The sequence below is a fragment of the Somniosus microcephalus genome, chromosome 9 (assembly GCF_052327205.1).
Source record: "Somniosus microcephalus isolate GS21.2 chromosome 9, FLI_Smic_1.0, whole genome shotgun sequence".
In the NCBI taxonomy this organism is placed as follows: Eukaryota; Metazoa; Chordata; class Chondrichthyes; order Squaliformes; family Somniosidae; genus Somniosus; species Somniosus microcephalus.
Genome location: NC_140995.1, coordinates 67012110 through 67024653, shown reverse-complemented (window position 1 = coordinate 67024653; position 12544 = coordinate 67012110). Strand labels below are relative to the sequence as shown.

Here is a 12544-nt window from a genome sequence, read left to right as displayed (position 1 = left end):
CCTGTTTATACACTGTATGAATGGAACCGCGTTTATGTGTTCAACCATAAATGTATTTTGATGCTTTGGCAACATAAGATGTACCTTATCATGCCAATAAAGCGATTTGTATTGTATTGTATTGTACTGAGGGAGGGCTGCACTGTTGTAGGGGCACTAATGAGGGAACACTACGCTGTCGGAGGGGCAGTACTGAGGGAAAGGTGCACTATCGGAGGGGCAGTACTGAATGAGCGCTGCACTGCCAGATGGGCTGTACTAAGGGAGTGCCGCACTGTCAGAGGGGCAGTACTGAAGGAGCGCTGCACTGTTGGAGAGGCAGTGCTGAGGGAGTGCTGCACTTTTGGAGGGGCAGTGCTGAGGGAGTGCTGCACTTTTGGAGGGGCAGTATTGAGGGAGCGCTGGACTGTTGGAGGGTCGGTACTGTGGGAGTGCTGCACTGTAGGAGGGGCAGCATTGAAGGACCAAAGCACTGTCGTAGGACCAGTACAGAGGGAGGGCTGCACTGTCAGAGGGGCAGTACTGAGGGAGGGCTGCACTGTCAGAGGGGCAGTAGTGAGGGAAGGCTGCACTGTCAGAGGGGCAGTACTGAGGGAAGGCTGCACTGTCAGGGGGGCAGTACTGAGGGAGCTCTACACTGTTGGAGGGGCAGTCCTGAAGGAGCGCAGCACTGTTGGAGGGGCTGTACTGAGGGAGGGCTGCACTGTCAGAGGGGCAGTACTGAGGGAGTGCTGCACTGTTGAAGGGTCATAATGAGGGAGTGCCACACTTTCGGAGGGGCAGTCCTGAGGGAGCACAGCACTGTCAGATGGGCAATATTGAGGGAGCGCTGCACTGTCGGAGGATCAGTACTGAGGGAGTGCTGCACTGTTGGAGGGGCAGTACTGAAGGAGCGCTGCAATGTTGGAGGGGCGGTACTGAGGGAACGCTGTACTGTCGGTGGTTCAGTCCTGAGGGAGCACTGCACTGTCGGAGAGGCCATACTGAGGGAGAGCTGTGCTCTCGGAGAAGCAGTGCTGAGGGAACGCTGCACTGTTGGAGGGGCCATAATGAGGTGGCACTGCACTGTCGGAGGGGCAGAATGAGGGAGCGCTGCACTGTTGTAGGGGCAGTATTGAGGGAGTGATTCATTGTTGGAGTGGCAGAACTGAGGGAGCGCTGCACTGTTGTAGGGGCATTAATGAGGGAGCACTGCACTGTCGGAGGGTCAGAATGAGGGAGCGCTGCACTGTTGGAGAAGCTGTACTGAGGGAGCGCCGCACTATTGGAGTGGCTGTACTGAGGGAGCGCTGCACTGTTGGAGGGGTATTACTGAGGGAGGGCTGCACTGTCTGAGGGGCAGTACTGAGGGATTGCGGCACTGTTGGAGGGGTAGTATTGAGGGAGTGCTGCACTATTGGAGGGGCAGTATTGAGGAAACGCTGCACTGTAGGAGGGGCTGTAATAAGGGAGCACTGCGCTGCCGGAGGGGCAGTACTGAGGGAGGGCTGCACTGTCAGAGGGGCAGTGTTGTGGTAGCGCTGCACTGTTGGAGTGTCAGAATGAGGGAGCACTGCACTGTTGGAGGGGCCGTACTGAGGGAGAGCCGCACTGTCAGAGGGGCAGTACTGAGGGAGCGCTGCACTGTCGGAGGGGCAGTACTGAAGGAGCGCTGCACTGTCAGATGGGTAGTACTGAGGGAGGGCTGCACAGTCGGAGTGCAAGTATTGACGGAGCACTGCACTGGCAGAGGGGAAGTACTGAGGGAAAGGTGCACAATCAGAGGGGCAGTACTGAAGGGGTGTGTGGGATCACTGCACTGTCGGACGAGCAGTATGAAGGGAGCGCTGCACTGTTGGAGGGGCAGTATTGATGGAGCGCTGGACTGTTGGAGGGTTGGTACTGTGGGGGTGCTGCACTGTAGGATGGGCAGTATTGAGGAAGCGCTGCACTGTTGCTGGAACAGAACTGAGGGATCGCTACATTGTTGAAGGTGTGGCGACATGCCACCACTGGACATAATCCGCTCACGGCGGCACGGACAGTTTAAGCAGACGCCCCCAGCCGGGGGCCCTTTCCTCCAGCAACTTGTTTCCCGCAGGGACAGGCTGCCGGGAGCACTTCCTGTCTGGGAAGTATTTAAGTGGATGCGCGGGCTTTTCCAGTTCTTTGTGCCATGAGGTAGAATAAAAGCAGTTGTGTTTTACTAGCTCTGGTCTCGACTCCCACGTTTGCCGCGGTATCTCAACACTGGTGACCCCGACGCTCAGGACGAATCCTAAGCTAGCATGGCGGATACAAACACAGTCACGGTTAAATTACCAGACTTTTGGGAGAACCTGGCCGAAGCCTGGTTCGTTCAAGCTGAGTCCAGATTCCGGCTGAAACACATTACAGTCGACGCCACAAAGTATGACTACCTCGTCTCCGCTCTCACCTACGCCACAGTCCCCAAGCTTTGGGCAGCGCTGCAGAATCCACCACCGGACGGCAAGTACGAACATCTGAAGGCTGCGCTCCTTAAAAAATTTCAAACGTCCTCTTACCAGCGCCACTGCCAACTCCTTGACCTCCCCGGCCTTGGTGACGCTTCACCATCAGACCTGCTTTCCCACATGCTGTCCCTCTCGGACAACAAAAACCCCGGCGCCCTCTTTCGCACGCTTTTCATTCGGCAGCTCCCCGCCAGCATCCGCCCGCTCATTGTGGAGTCTGGCTCCACGGACCTGAATGACATAGCCGAAAAGGCCGACCGGCTGCTCTCTGCACATTCCGCTCGCGACGTCGCACCCGAACTCACGGCAACGACCACGCGGTCTTCCCGGCCCACTAGGCCCGACCGCCCTACCACTCCGGGTCACTGCTACTACCACACCCGTTTTGGCGCTAAGGCCCAATGCTGCACGCCACTGTGTACTTTCAAACCCCACCCCCGCACCGGCCCCCGCGATGGCCGCGGGGCAAAAGGGGCCTCTACTGTACGTCACCGACGACAGAACCAACCGCCGATTTCTGTGCGACACAGGGGCCCAGCACAGCATCACCCCCGCCTCCGCCCTCGAAATCCAACGCGGCACATGGGGTATCACGCTGGCCGCAGCCAATGGCTCTGACATCCGCACATATGGCACCCGCATGGTCACGCTCGACCTCGTGGGCCGCCGCTACCGCTGGGAGTTCCTCACAGCCAAGGTCCTCTGCCCACTCATCGGCGCAGACTTCCTACGCGCCCACGGCCTCCTTGTCGACATTCCGAGGCACCGCCTCATCGACATCAACACTCTGGCCCCCATCCCCGGCGAATTCACCCCGGCCCGTTTGGCCAGCCTGACGACCTACTGCCTCGCCAGAGCCACGGACGACTACTCGGCACTCCTAGCCGAGTTTCCCGCCCTCACTAACCCGACCTTTTCAGCCAAAGCCGCCAAACACGGTGTGGAGCACTATATCCCCACCACCGGCCCCCCAGTTTCTGCCCACGCCCGCAGACTCAACCCGGCCAAGCCCAACACGGGCTCATCCTCAGCCCGGCGAAGTGCCAATTTGGCCTAACCGAGATCGATTTTCTCGGTCACCACATCACCCCTGCTGGGGCCGTCCCCCTGCCCAACAAGGTGCAGGCCATCCAGCAATTCCCCCGCCCCACAACCATCAAGGGCCTCCAGGAGTTCCTCGGGATGGTGAACTTCTACAACAGGCTCATCCCCAGAGCGGCAGCCCTCATGAAGCCCCTATACGACTCCCTCCGAGGTAAATCCGGCAAGATGGACGTAGCCTGGACCACTGACACGTCAGCCGCCTTCGATGCCACCAAAAACGCGCTCGCCGACACCACCCTGCTCGTGCACCCGAGGGCCGATGCCTGGGTCGCGCTCACCACCGACGCCTCCGACCACGCGGTCGGCGCCGTGTTCGAGCAGTGGGTCAATGGCGCATGGCAGCCCCTTGCCTTCTATAGCCGCCAACTGCGCCACCCGGAGGTCAAATACTCCACTTTCGACCGCGAGCTTCTCGCGCTCGACCTGTCGGTCCGCCATTTCAGGTTCCTCCTGGAAGGCCGCCCCTTCACCACGTGCGTGGACCACAAGCCGCTCACATACGCGATGGCCAAGCACACCGAACCCTGGTCCGCTAGGCAGCAACGCCAGCTCGCGGCCATGTCCGAGTTTACTACGGACATCCAGCACGTCTCCGGTAGAGACAACATTGTCGCCGACTGCCTTTCCCGTCCCGCCATCTGCGCAAATCACCTCGCGGTCGACTACACGCAACTAGCAGCGGCCCAGCTCACGGACCCAGACCTCCTCTCGGCGGCTACCAGCCTGCCAGGGCTACGCCTAGTCAAGGTCGCGCACGGGCCCGAAGCCGCGGCAGTCACTTGCGATGTCTCACTCGGTCAACCCAGGCCGGTCGTCCCTGAAACCTGGCGCCGCCGCATCTTCGACGCGCTCCACGGGCTCTCCCACCCGGGTTCCCGCGCATCCGTCAAACTCCTCTCCCAGCATTTCATCTGGCGTGGCCTCAGCAGAGATGTTCGGACTTGGGCCACCTCCTGCCTCGCCTGCCAACAGGCTAAGGTACAGCTGCACACAAAAGCACCCCTGGGAGACTTCGAGGTACCCAGCCGCCGCTTCGACCACGTACACGTCGACATCGTCGGTCCCCTGCCGCCATCGCAAGTACAAACTTATCTCATCACGATGGTCGACCGCTACACACGCTGGCCTGAGGCAGTGCCGCTGACCTCCACCACCACAGCCAACATCGCCAGGGCGTTCATTAACACCTGGGTTGCGAGGTTCGGCGTACCGACCGACATAACCTCCGACAGAGGCGCCCAGTTCACCTCCGAACTCTGGACGGCCACAGCACGCAACCTCGGGGTGACGCTCCGCCGAACCACGGTGTACCACCCACAGGCCAACGGGCTTTGTGAACGCTTCCACAGGTCACTCAAGGCCTCACTCCGCGCCGGCCTGCAGGACAGTACCTGGACTGACCGCCTACCATGGGTGCTACTAGGCCTACGCACCGCGGTCAAGGAAGACCTCCAGTCCTCGGCAGCGGAGTTAGTCTACGGACAACCGCTGCGCGTCCCAGGCGAATTCCTTCCGGAGCCTACCAAGCCTTGGTCGGCCGAACAGCAGCGGCTCAACTCTTTCTCTTCCGCTCAGCAGTTCGCCCCACTTCTGGTCAACCGACACGGCGAACTCGCACCTCACGTCCCGCCAAATTTACAGCAGGCGCGCTTCGCCTTTGTGCGACACGGCGCGCACCACGGGCCCCTGCGACCCCCGTACGACGGACCGTACGAGGTGCTACAAACCGGGGACAAGGTCTTCAAGCTACGAATCGGCGACAGGGTCGACACAGTCTCCATCGACCGACTCAAACCAGCACACACGCAACCAGGGGAACAGGTCCCCGTGGCCCGACCTCCAACTAGAGGCCGTCCCGCCAGCAAGCCAGCACAGCCGGCGGCGAACCGCCCGGCCCCACCAACTAGACCAGCGACCACTCAGAGCCGCTGTGGCAGAACCATCAGACCACCGTCACGACTCGTCCACTCCTCCTAAGCGGATTCTGAGGGGAGCTCTGTGGCGACATGCCACCACTGGACATAATCCGCTCACGGCGGCACGGACAGTTTAAGCAGACGCCCCCAGCCGGGGGCCCTTTCATCCAGCAACTTGTTTCCCGCAGGGACAGGCTGCCGGGAGCACTTCCTGTCTGGGAAGTATTTAAGTGGATGCGCGGGCTTTTCCAGTTCTCTGTGCCATGAGGTAGAATAAAAGCAGTTGTGTTTTACTAGCTCTGGCCTCGACTCCCACGTTTGCCGCGGTATCTCAACAAAGGGGTATTACTGAGGGAGGGCTGCACTGTCAGAAGGGCAGTGCCGAGGGAGCGTTACACTATTGGAGGGGCAGCACTGAGGGGCAGCTGCACTGTCAGAGGGGCAGTACCAAGAGGGAGCTCTGCACTGCTGGTGGGGCAGTACTGAGGGAGTGCTGCACTATCGGAGGGGGAGTACTGAGTGAGGGCTGCACTGTTGGAGGGGAGGTACTGAGGGAGCGCCGCACTGTCGGAGTGGCAGTACTGAGGGAGCGCTGCACTGTAGGAGGGGCAGTACTGAGGGAGCGCAGCACTGTTGGAAGGGCAGTACTGAGGGAGCGCTGCTCTGTCGGAGGGACAGTACTGAGGAAGGGCTGCACTGCCGGAGGGGCAGTACCAAGAGGGAGCTGTGCACTGCTGGTGGAGCAGTACTGAGGGAGGGCTGCACTGTTGTAGGGGCAGTAATGAGGGAGCACTGTGCTGCGGAGGGGCAGTACTGAAGGAGCGCTGCACTGCCGGAGGGGCCGTACTAAGGGAGTGCCGCACTGTCAGAGGGGCAGTACTGAAGGAGCGCTGCACTGTTGGAGGGGCTGTATTGAGGGAGCGCTGGACTGTTGGAGGGTTGGTACTGTGGGAGTGCTGCACTGTAGGAGGGGCAGTATTGAAGGAGGAAAGCACTGTCAGAGGGGCAGTACCGAGGGAGGGCTGCACTGTCAGAGGGGCAGTACTAAGGGAGCTCTACACTGTTGGAGAGGCAGTCCTGAGGGAGTGCAGCACTGTCGGAGGGGCAGTACTGAGGGAGGGCTGCACTGTCGGAGGGGCAGCATTGAGGGATTGCGGCACTGTCGGAGGGGCAGTATTGAGGGAGTGCTGTACTGGTGGAGCGGCAGTACTGTGCGAGTGCTGCACTATTGGAGAGGCAGTATTGAGGAAGCGCTGCACTGTCGGAGGGGCAGTAATAAGGGAGCACTACGCTGCCGGAGGGGCAGTACTGAGGGAGGGCTGCACTGTCGGAGGTGCAGTGTTGTGGTAGCGCTGCACTGTTGGAGTGTCAGAATGAGAGAGTACTGCACTGTTGGAGGGGCCATACTGAGGGAGAGCCGCACTGTCGGGGGGGCAGTACTGAGGGATGGCTGCACTTTCAGAGGAGCAGTGCTGAGGGAGCGCTGCACTGTCGGAGGGGCAGTATTGAGGGAGTGCTGCACTGTCGGAGAGGCAGTACTGAGGGAGCTCTACACTATCGGAGGGGCAGCAGTGAGGGAGCTCTGCATTGTTGGAGGGGCAGTACTGAGGGAGCGCTGCATTGTTGGAGGGGCAGTACAGGGGGAGCGCCACACTGTCGGATTGGCAATACTGAGGGAGTGCTGCACTGTCAGAGGGGCACTACTGAGGGAGCGCGACACTGTCGGAGTGGTAGTACTGAGGGAGCGCTGCACTGTCGGAGGGGCAGTACTGAGGGAGCGCTGCACTGTCGGAGGGGCAGTACTGAGGGAGCGCTGCACTGTCGAGGGGCAGTACTGAGGAAGCGCTGCACTGTCGGAGGGGCAGTCCAGAGGGACCGCTGCACTGTCAGAGGGGCAGCACTAAATGACGGCAGCACTGTTGGAGGGTCAGTACTGAGGCATCGCTGCACTGTTGGAGGGGCAGTATTGAGGGAGCACTACACTGTTGGAGGGGCAGTGCTGAGGAAGCGCGGCACTTTCGGAGGGGCAGTGCTTAGGGTTGCTGCTCTGTCAGTGGGGCAGTATTGCGAGAGTGCTGCACTGTCAGACGGGCAGTACTGAGGGAACACTGCATTGTCGGAGGGGCAGTACTGAGGGAGCGCTGCACTGTCGCAGTTTTGGTACTGAGGGAGCGCTGCACTATCGGAGGGACAGTACTGAGGGAGCACTGCACTGTCGGTGGGACAGTACTGAGGGAGGGCTGCACTCTCGGAGGAGCAGTGCTGAGGGTGCGCTGCACAGTGGGAGGGGCAGTATTGAGGGAGTGCTGCACTGTTGGAGGGGCAGTACTGAGGGAGCGCTGCACTGTCGGAGAAGCTGTAATGAGGGAGCGTGCACTGTCAGAGGGGCAGTATTGAGGGAGCATTGCACTGGCGGAATGGCAGTACTGAGGGCATGCTGCACTGTTGGTCGGGCAGTATTGAGAGAGCGCTGGACTGTCGGAGGGGTAGTAATGAGGGTGAACTGCACTGTCGGAAGGGCAGTAATAAGGGAGGGCTGTTCAGTCGCAGGGGCATTACTGAGGGAGCCCTGCACCATCGGATGTGCTGCACTGAGGGTGCTCTGCACTGTCGGAGTGGCAGTCCTGATGGAGGGCTGCACTGTCGGAGTGTTTGTACTGAGGGAGCTCTGCACTGTCGCAGGAGCAGCACTGAGGGAGCGCTGCACTGTTGGAGGGTCAGAATGAGGGAGCGACGCACTTTTGGAGGGGCAGTATCGAGGGAGCGACGCACTTTTGGAGGGGCATTGCTGAGGAAGTGCTGCACTTTTGGAGGGTCAGTAATGAGGGATCACTGCACTGTCAGAGGGGCAGCATTGAGGGTGCTCTGAACTGGCAGAGGAGCAGTGCTGAGGGATCGTGATACTGTCGGAGGGGCAGTACTGAGGGATGGCTGCTCTGTTAGATGGGCAGTGCTGAGGGAGCGCTGCACTGTCAGAAGGGCAGTACTGAAGGAGCGCTCCACTGTCGGAGGGGCCGTACTGTGGGATGCCGCATTGTCGGAGGAGCAGTACTGAGGGAGCACAGCACTGTTAGAGGGACAGTACTGAGGGAGGGCTGCACTGTCAGAGGGTCAGTACTGAAGGATCGCTGCTCTGTCGGGGGGGCAGGATTGAGGGAGCGCTGTACTGGCGGAATGGCAGTACTGACGGTGTGCTGCATTGTTGGACGGACAGTATTGAGTGAGCGATGCATTGTTGGAGGGGCAGTGCTGAGGGAGTGCTGCACTTTTGGAGTGACAGTATTGATGGAGCGCTGCACTGTCGGAAGGGCAGTACTCTATGAGTGCTGCACTGTTGGAGGGTCAGTACTGAGGGAATCGCGATTCTGTCGGAGGGGCAGTACTGAGGGAGTGCTGCACTGTTGGAGGGTCAGTACTGAGGGAGCGCCGCTTTGTCGGAGGGGCAGTACTGAGGGAGTGCAACACTGTTGGCGGGGCAGTAATGAGGGAGGGCTGCACTGTCGGAGGGCAGTAATGAGGGAGCGCTGCACTGTTGGAGGGGCAGTACTGAGGGAGCGCTGCACTGTTGGAGGGGCAGTACTGAGGGAGCGCTGCACTGTTGGACGGGTGGTATCGAGGGAGCGCTGGACTGTTGGAGGGGCAGTGCTGAGGGAGTGCTGCACTGTCGGAGGGGCAGTAATCAGGGAGGACTACCTTGTCAGAGGGGCTGTACTGAGGGTGGGCTGCACTGTCGGAGGGGCAGTAATGAGGGAGCTCTGCACTGTTGGAGGGGCAGTACTGAGGGAAGGCGCCTCAGTCGGAGGGGCAGTACTGAGGGAGGGCAGCACTGTTGGAGGTTCAGTACTGAGCGATTGCGATACTGTCGGGGGGCAGAACTGAGGGAAGGCTGCTCTGCCAGAGGGGCAGTACTGAAGGAGCGCTCCACTGTCGGAGGGGCCGTACTGAGGGTGCGCCGTATTGTCGGAGGGGCAGTACTGAGGGAGGGCTGCACTGTCGGAGGGGCAGTACTGCAGAAGCGCAGAACTGTCGAAGGTTCGGTACTTTGGGAGGGTTGCACTTCCGGAGAGGCAGTACTGAGGGAGGGCTGCACTCTCGGAGGAGCAGTGCTGAGGGAGCACTGCACTGTTGGAGGGGCAGTATTGAGGAAGCACTGCACTGTCAGAGGGGCAGTAATGAGGGAGCACTGTACTGTTGGAGGGGCCGTACTGAGGGAGCGCCGCACTGTCGGAGGGGCAGTACTGAGGGGGCGCTGCACTGTTGGAGGGGTATTACTGAGGGAGGGCTGCACTGTGGGAGGGGCAGTACAGAGGGAGGGCTTCACTGCCAGAGGGGCAGTACTGAGGGAGCACTGCGCTGTTGGAGGGGCATTATTGAGGGAGCGCTGCACTGTTGGAGGGTCAGTACTAAATGAGTGCTGCACAGTTGGAGGGTCAGTACTGAGGGATCGCTGCACTGTTGGAGGGGCATTAATGAGGGAGCACTACAGTGTTGGAGGGGCAGTGTTGTGAAAGTGCGGCACTGTCGGAGGGGCAGTACTGAGGGTGGCTGCTCTGTCAGAGGGGCAGTATTGCGGGAGCGCTGCACTGTCAAATGGGCCATACTGAGGGAATGCTGCATTGTCGGAGGGGCAGTACTGAGGGGGCGCTGCACTGTCGGAGTTTTGGTACTGAGGGAGTGCTGCACTATCGGAGGGACAGTACTGAGGAAGCGCTGCACTGTCGGTGGGGCAATACTGAGGGAGGGCTATACTGTCGGAGGGGCAGTACTGAGGAAGCGCTGCAATGTCGGTGGGGCAGTGCTGAGGGATGGCTGCACTCTCGGCGGAGCAGTGCTGAGAGACTGCTGCACTCTGGGAGGGGCAGTATTGAGGGAGTGCTGCACTGTCGGAGGGGCCGTACTGAAGGAGCGCTGCATTGTCGGAGTGGCAGTACTGAGGGAGCGCTGCACTGTCGGAGGTGCAGTACTGAGGGTGTGCTGCACTGTTGGACGGGCAGTATTGAAAGAGCGCTGGACTGTCGGAGGGGCAGTACTGAGGGAGCGCTGCACTGGCGGTGGAGCACTACTGAGGGAGGGCTGCACTGTCAGAGTGTCGGTACTGAGGGAGCTCTGCACTGTCGCAGGAGCAGTACTGAGGGAGCGCTGCACTGTTGGAGGGTCAGAATGAGGGAGCGCTGCACTGTTGGACGGGCAGTATCGAGGGAGCGATGCACTTTTGGAGTGACAGTATTGAGGGAGCGCTGGACTGTTGGAATGCCGGTACTGAGGGAGGGCTGCACTACCAGAGGGGCAGTCCTGAGGGAGCGCTGCACTGTAAAAGGGACAGTATTGAACGAATGCTGCACGGTTGGAGGGTCAGTAATGAGGGATCACTGCACTGTCGGAGGGGCAGCATTGAGGGCGCTCTTAACTGGCGGAGGAGCAGTATTGAGGGAGCGATGCACTGTTGGAGGGGCAGTGCTGGGGGAGTGCTGCACTTTTGGAGTGGCAGTATTGAGGGAGCGCTGGACTGTCGGAGGGGCAGAATTGAGGGAGGGCTGCTCAGACGGAGGGGCAACCCTGATGGATGGCTGCACTGTCGGAGTGTCGGTACTGAGGGAGCTCTGCACTGTTGCAGGGGCAGTACTGAGGTAGTGCTGCACTGTTGGAAGGTCAGAATGAGGGAGCACTGCACTGTTGGAGGCGCAGTGCTGAGGGAGGGCTGCACTGCCGGAGGGGCAGTCCTGAGCTAGCGCTGCACTGTCGGAGGAGCAGCACTGAATGAGAGCTGCACTGTTGGAGGGTCAGTACTGAGGGAATCGCGATACTGTCGGAGGGGCAGTACTGAGGGATGGCAGCACTGTCAAAAGGGCAGTACTGAAGGGTTCTGCACTGTTGGAGGGGCCGTACTGAAGAAGCACCGCATTGTCGGAGTGGTAGTACTGAGGGAGCGCTGCACAGTCGGAGGTGCAGTACTGAGGGTGTACTGCACTGTTGGACGGGCAGTATTGAGAGAGCGCTGGACTGTCGGAGGGGCAGTACTGAGGGAGCGCTGCACTGTCGGTGGAGCACTACTGAGGGAGGGCTGCACTGTCGGAGTGTCGGTACTGAGGGGGCCCAGCACTGTCGCAGGAGCAGTACTGAGGGAGCGCTGCACTGTTGGAGGGTCAGAATGACGGAGCGCTGCACTGTTGGACGGGCAGTATCGAGGGAGCGATGCACTTTTGGAGGGGCATTGCTGAGGGAGTGCTGCACATTTGGAGTGGCAGTATTGAGGGAGCGCTGGACTGTTGGAAGGCCGGTACTGAGGGAGGGCTGCACTGCCAGAGGGGCAGTCCTGAGGGAGTGCTGCACTGTAAAAGGGGCAGTACTGAACGAATGCTGCACGGTTGGAGGGTCAGTAATGAGGGGTCACTGCACTGTCGGAGGGGCAGCATTGAGGGTGCTCTTAACTGGCGGAGGAGCAGTATTCAGGCAGCGATGCACTGTTGGAGGGGCAGTGCTGAGGGAATGCTGCAGTTTTGGAGTGGCAGTATTGAGGGAGCGCTGGACTGTCGGAGGGGCTGAATTGAGGGAGGGCTGCTCAGTCGGAGGGGCAATTCTGATGGATGGCTGCACTGTCGGAGTGTCGGTACTGAGGGAGATCTGCACTGTTGCAGGGGCAGTACTGAGGTAGCGCTGCACTGTTTGAATGGCAGAATGAGGGAGCACTGCACTGTTGGAGGCGCAGTACTGAGGGAGCGCCGCACTGTCGGTGTGGCAGTACTGAGGGAGCGCTGCACTCGCGGAATGGCAGTACTGAGGGTGTGCTGCACTGTTGGACAGGCAGTATTGAAAGAGCGATGGACTGTCAGAGGTGCAGTACTGAGGGAGCGCTGCACTGATGGAAGTGCAGTACAGAGGGAGCTCTGCACTGTCGGAGCGGCAGTACTGAGGGAGGGCTACACTGTCAAAGGAGCAGTACTGAGGAAGCACTGCAATGTCGGAGGGGTAGTAGTGAGGGAGCTCTGCACTGTCGGAGGGGCAGTACTGCGGGAGGGCTGCACTGTCGGTGGGGCAGTACTGAGGAAGGGC

General features: G+C 60.2%; 1 protein-coding gene across 1 annotated transcript in view; it reads left to right on the top strand.

Moving 5' to 3' along the window:
* Positions 1 to 9666: 9666 nt before the first annotated feature.
* Positions 9667 to 12544, top strand: part of LOC147112447 (uncharacterized) — an 88781-nt gene continuing 85903 nt past the window's right edge. Inside the window, exons 1-2 of the mRNA XM_085998179.1 lie at positions 9667 to 9927; positions 10071 to 10465. Of these exons, the coding sequence (XP_085854305.1) occupies positions 9667 to 9927; positions 10071 to 10465 (656 nt within the window). The remainder of the gene's footprint in view (positions 9928 to 10070; positions 10466 to 12544) is intronic.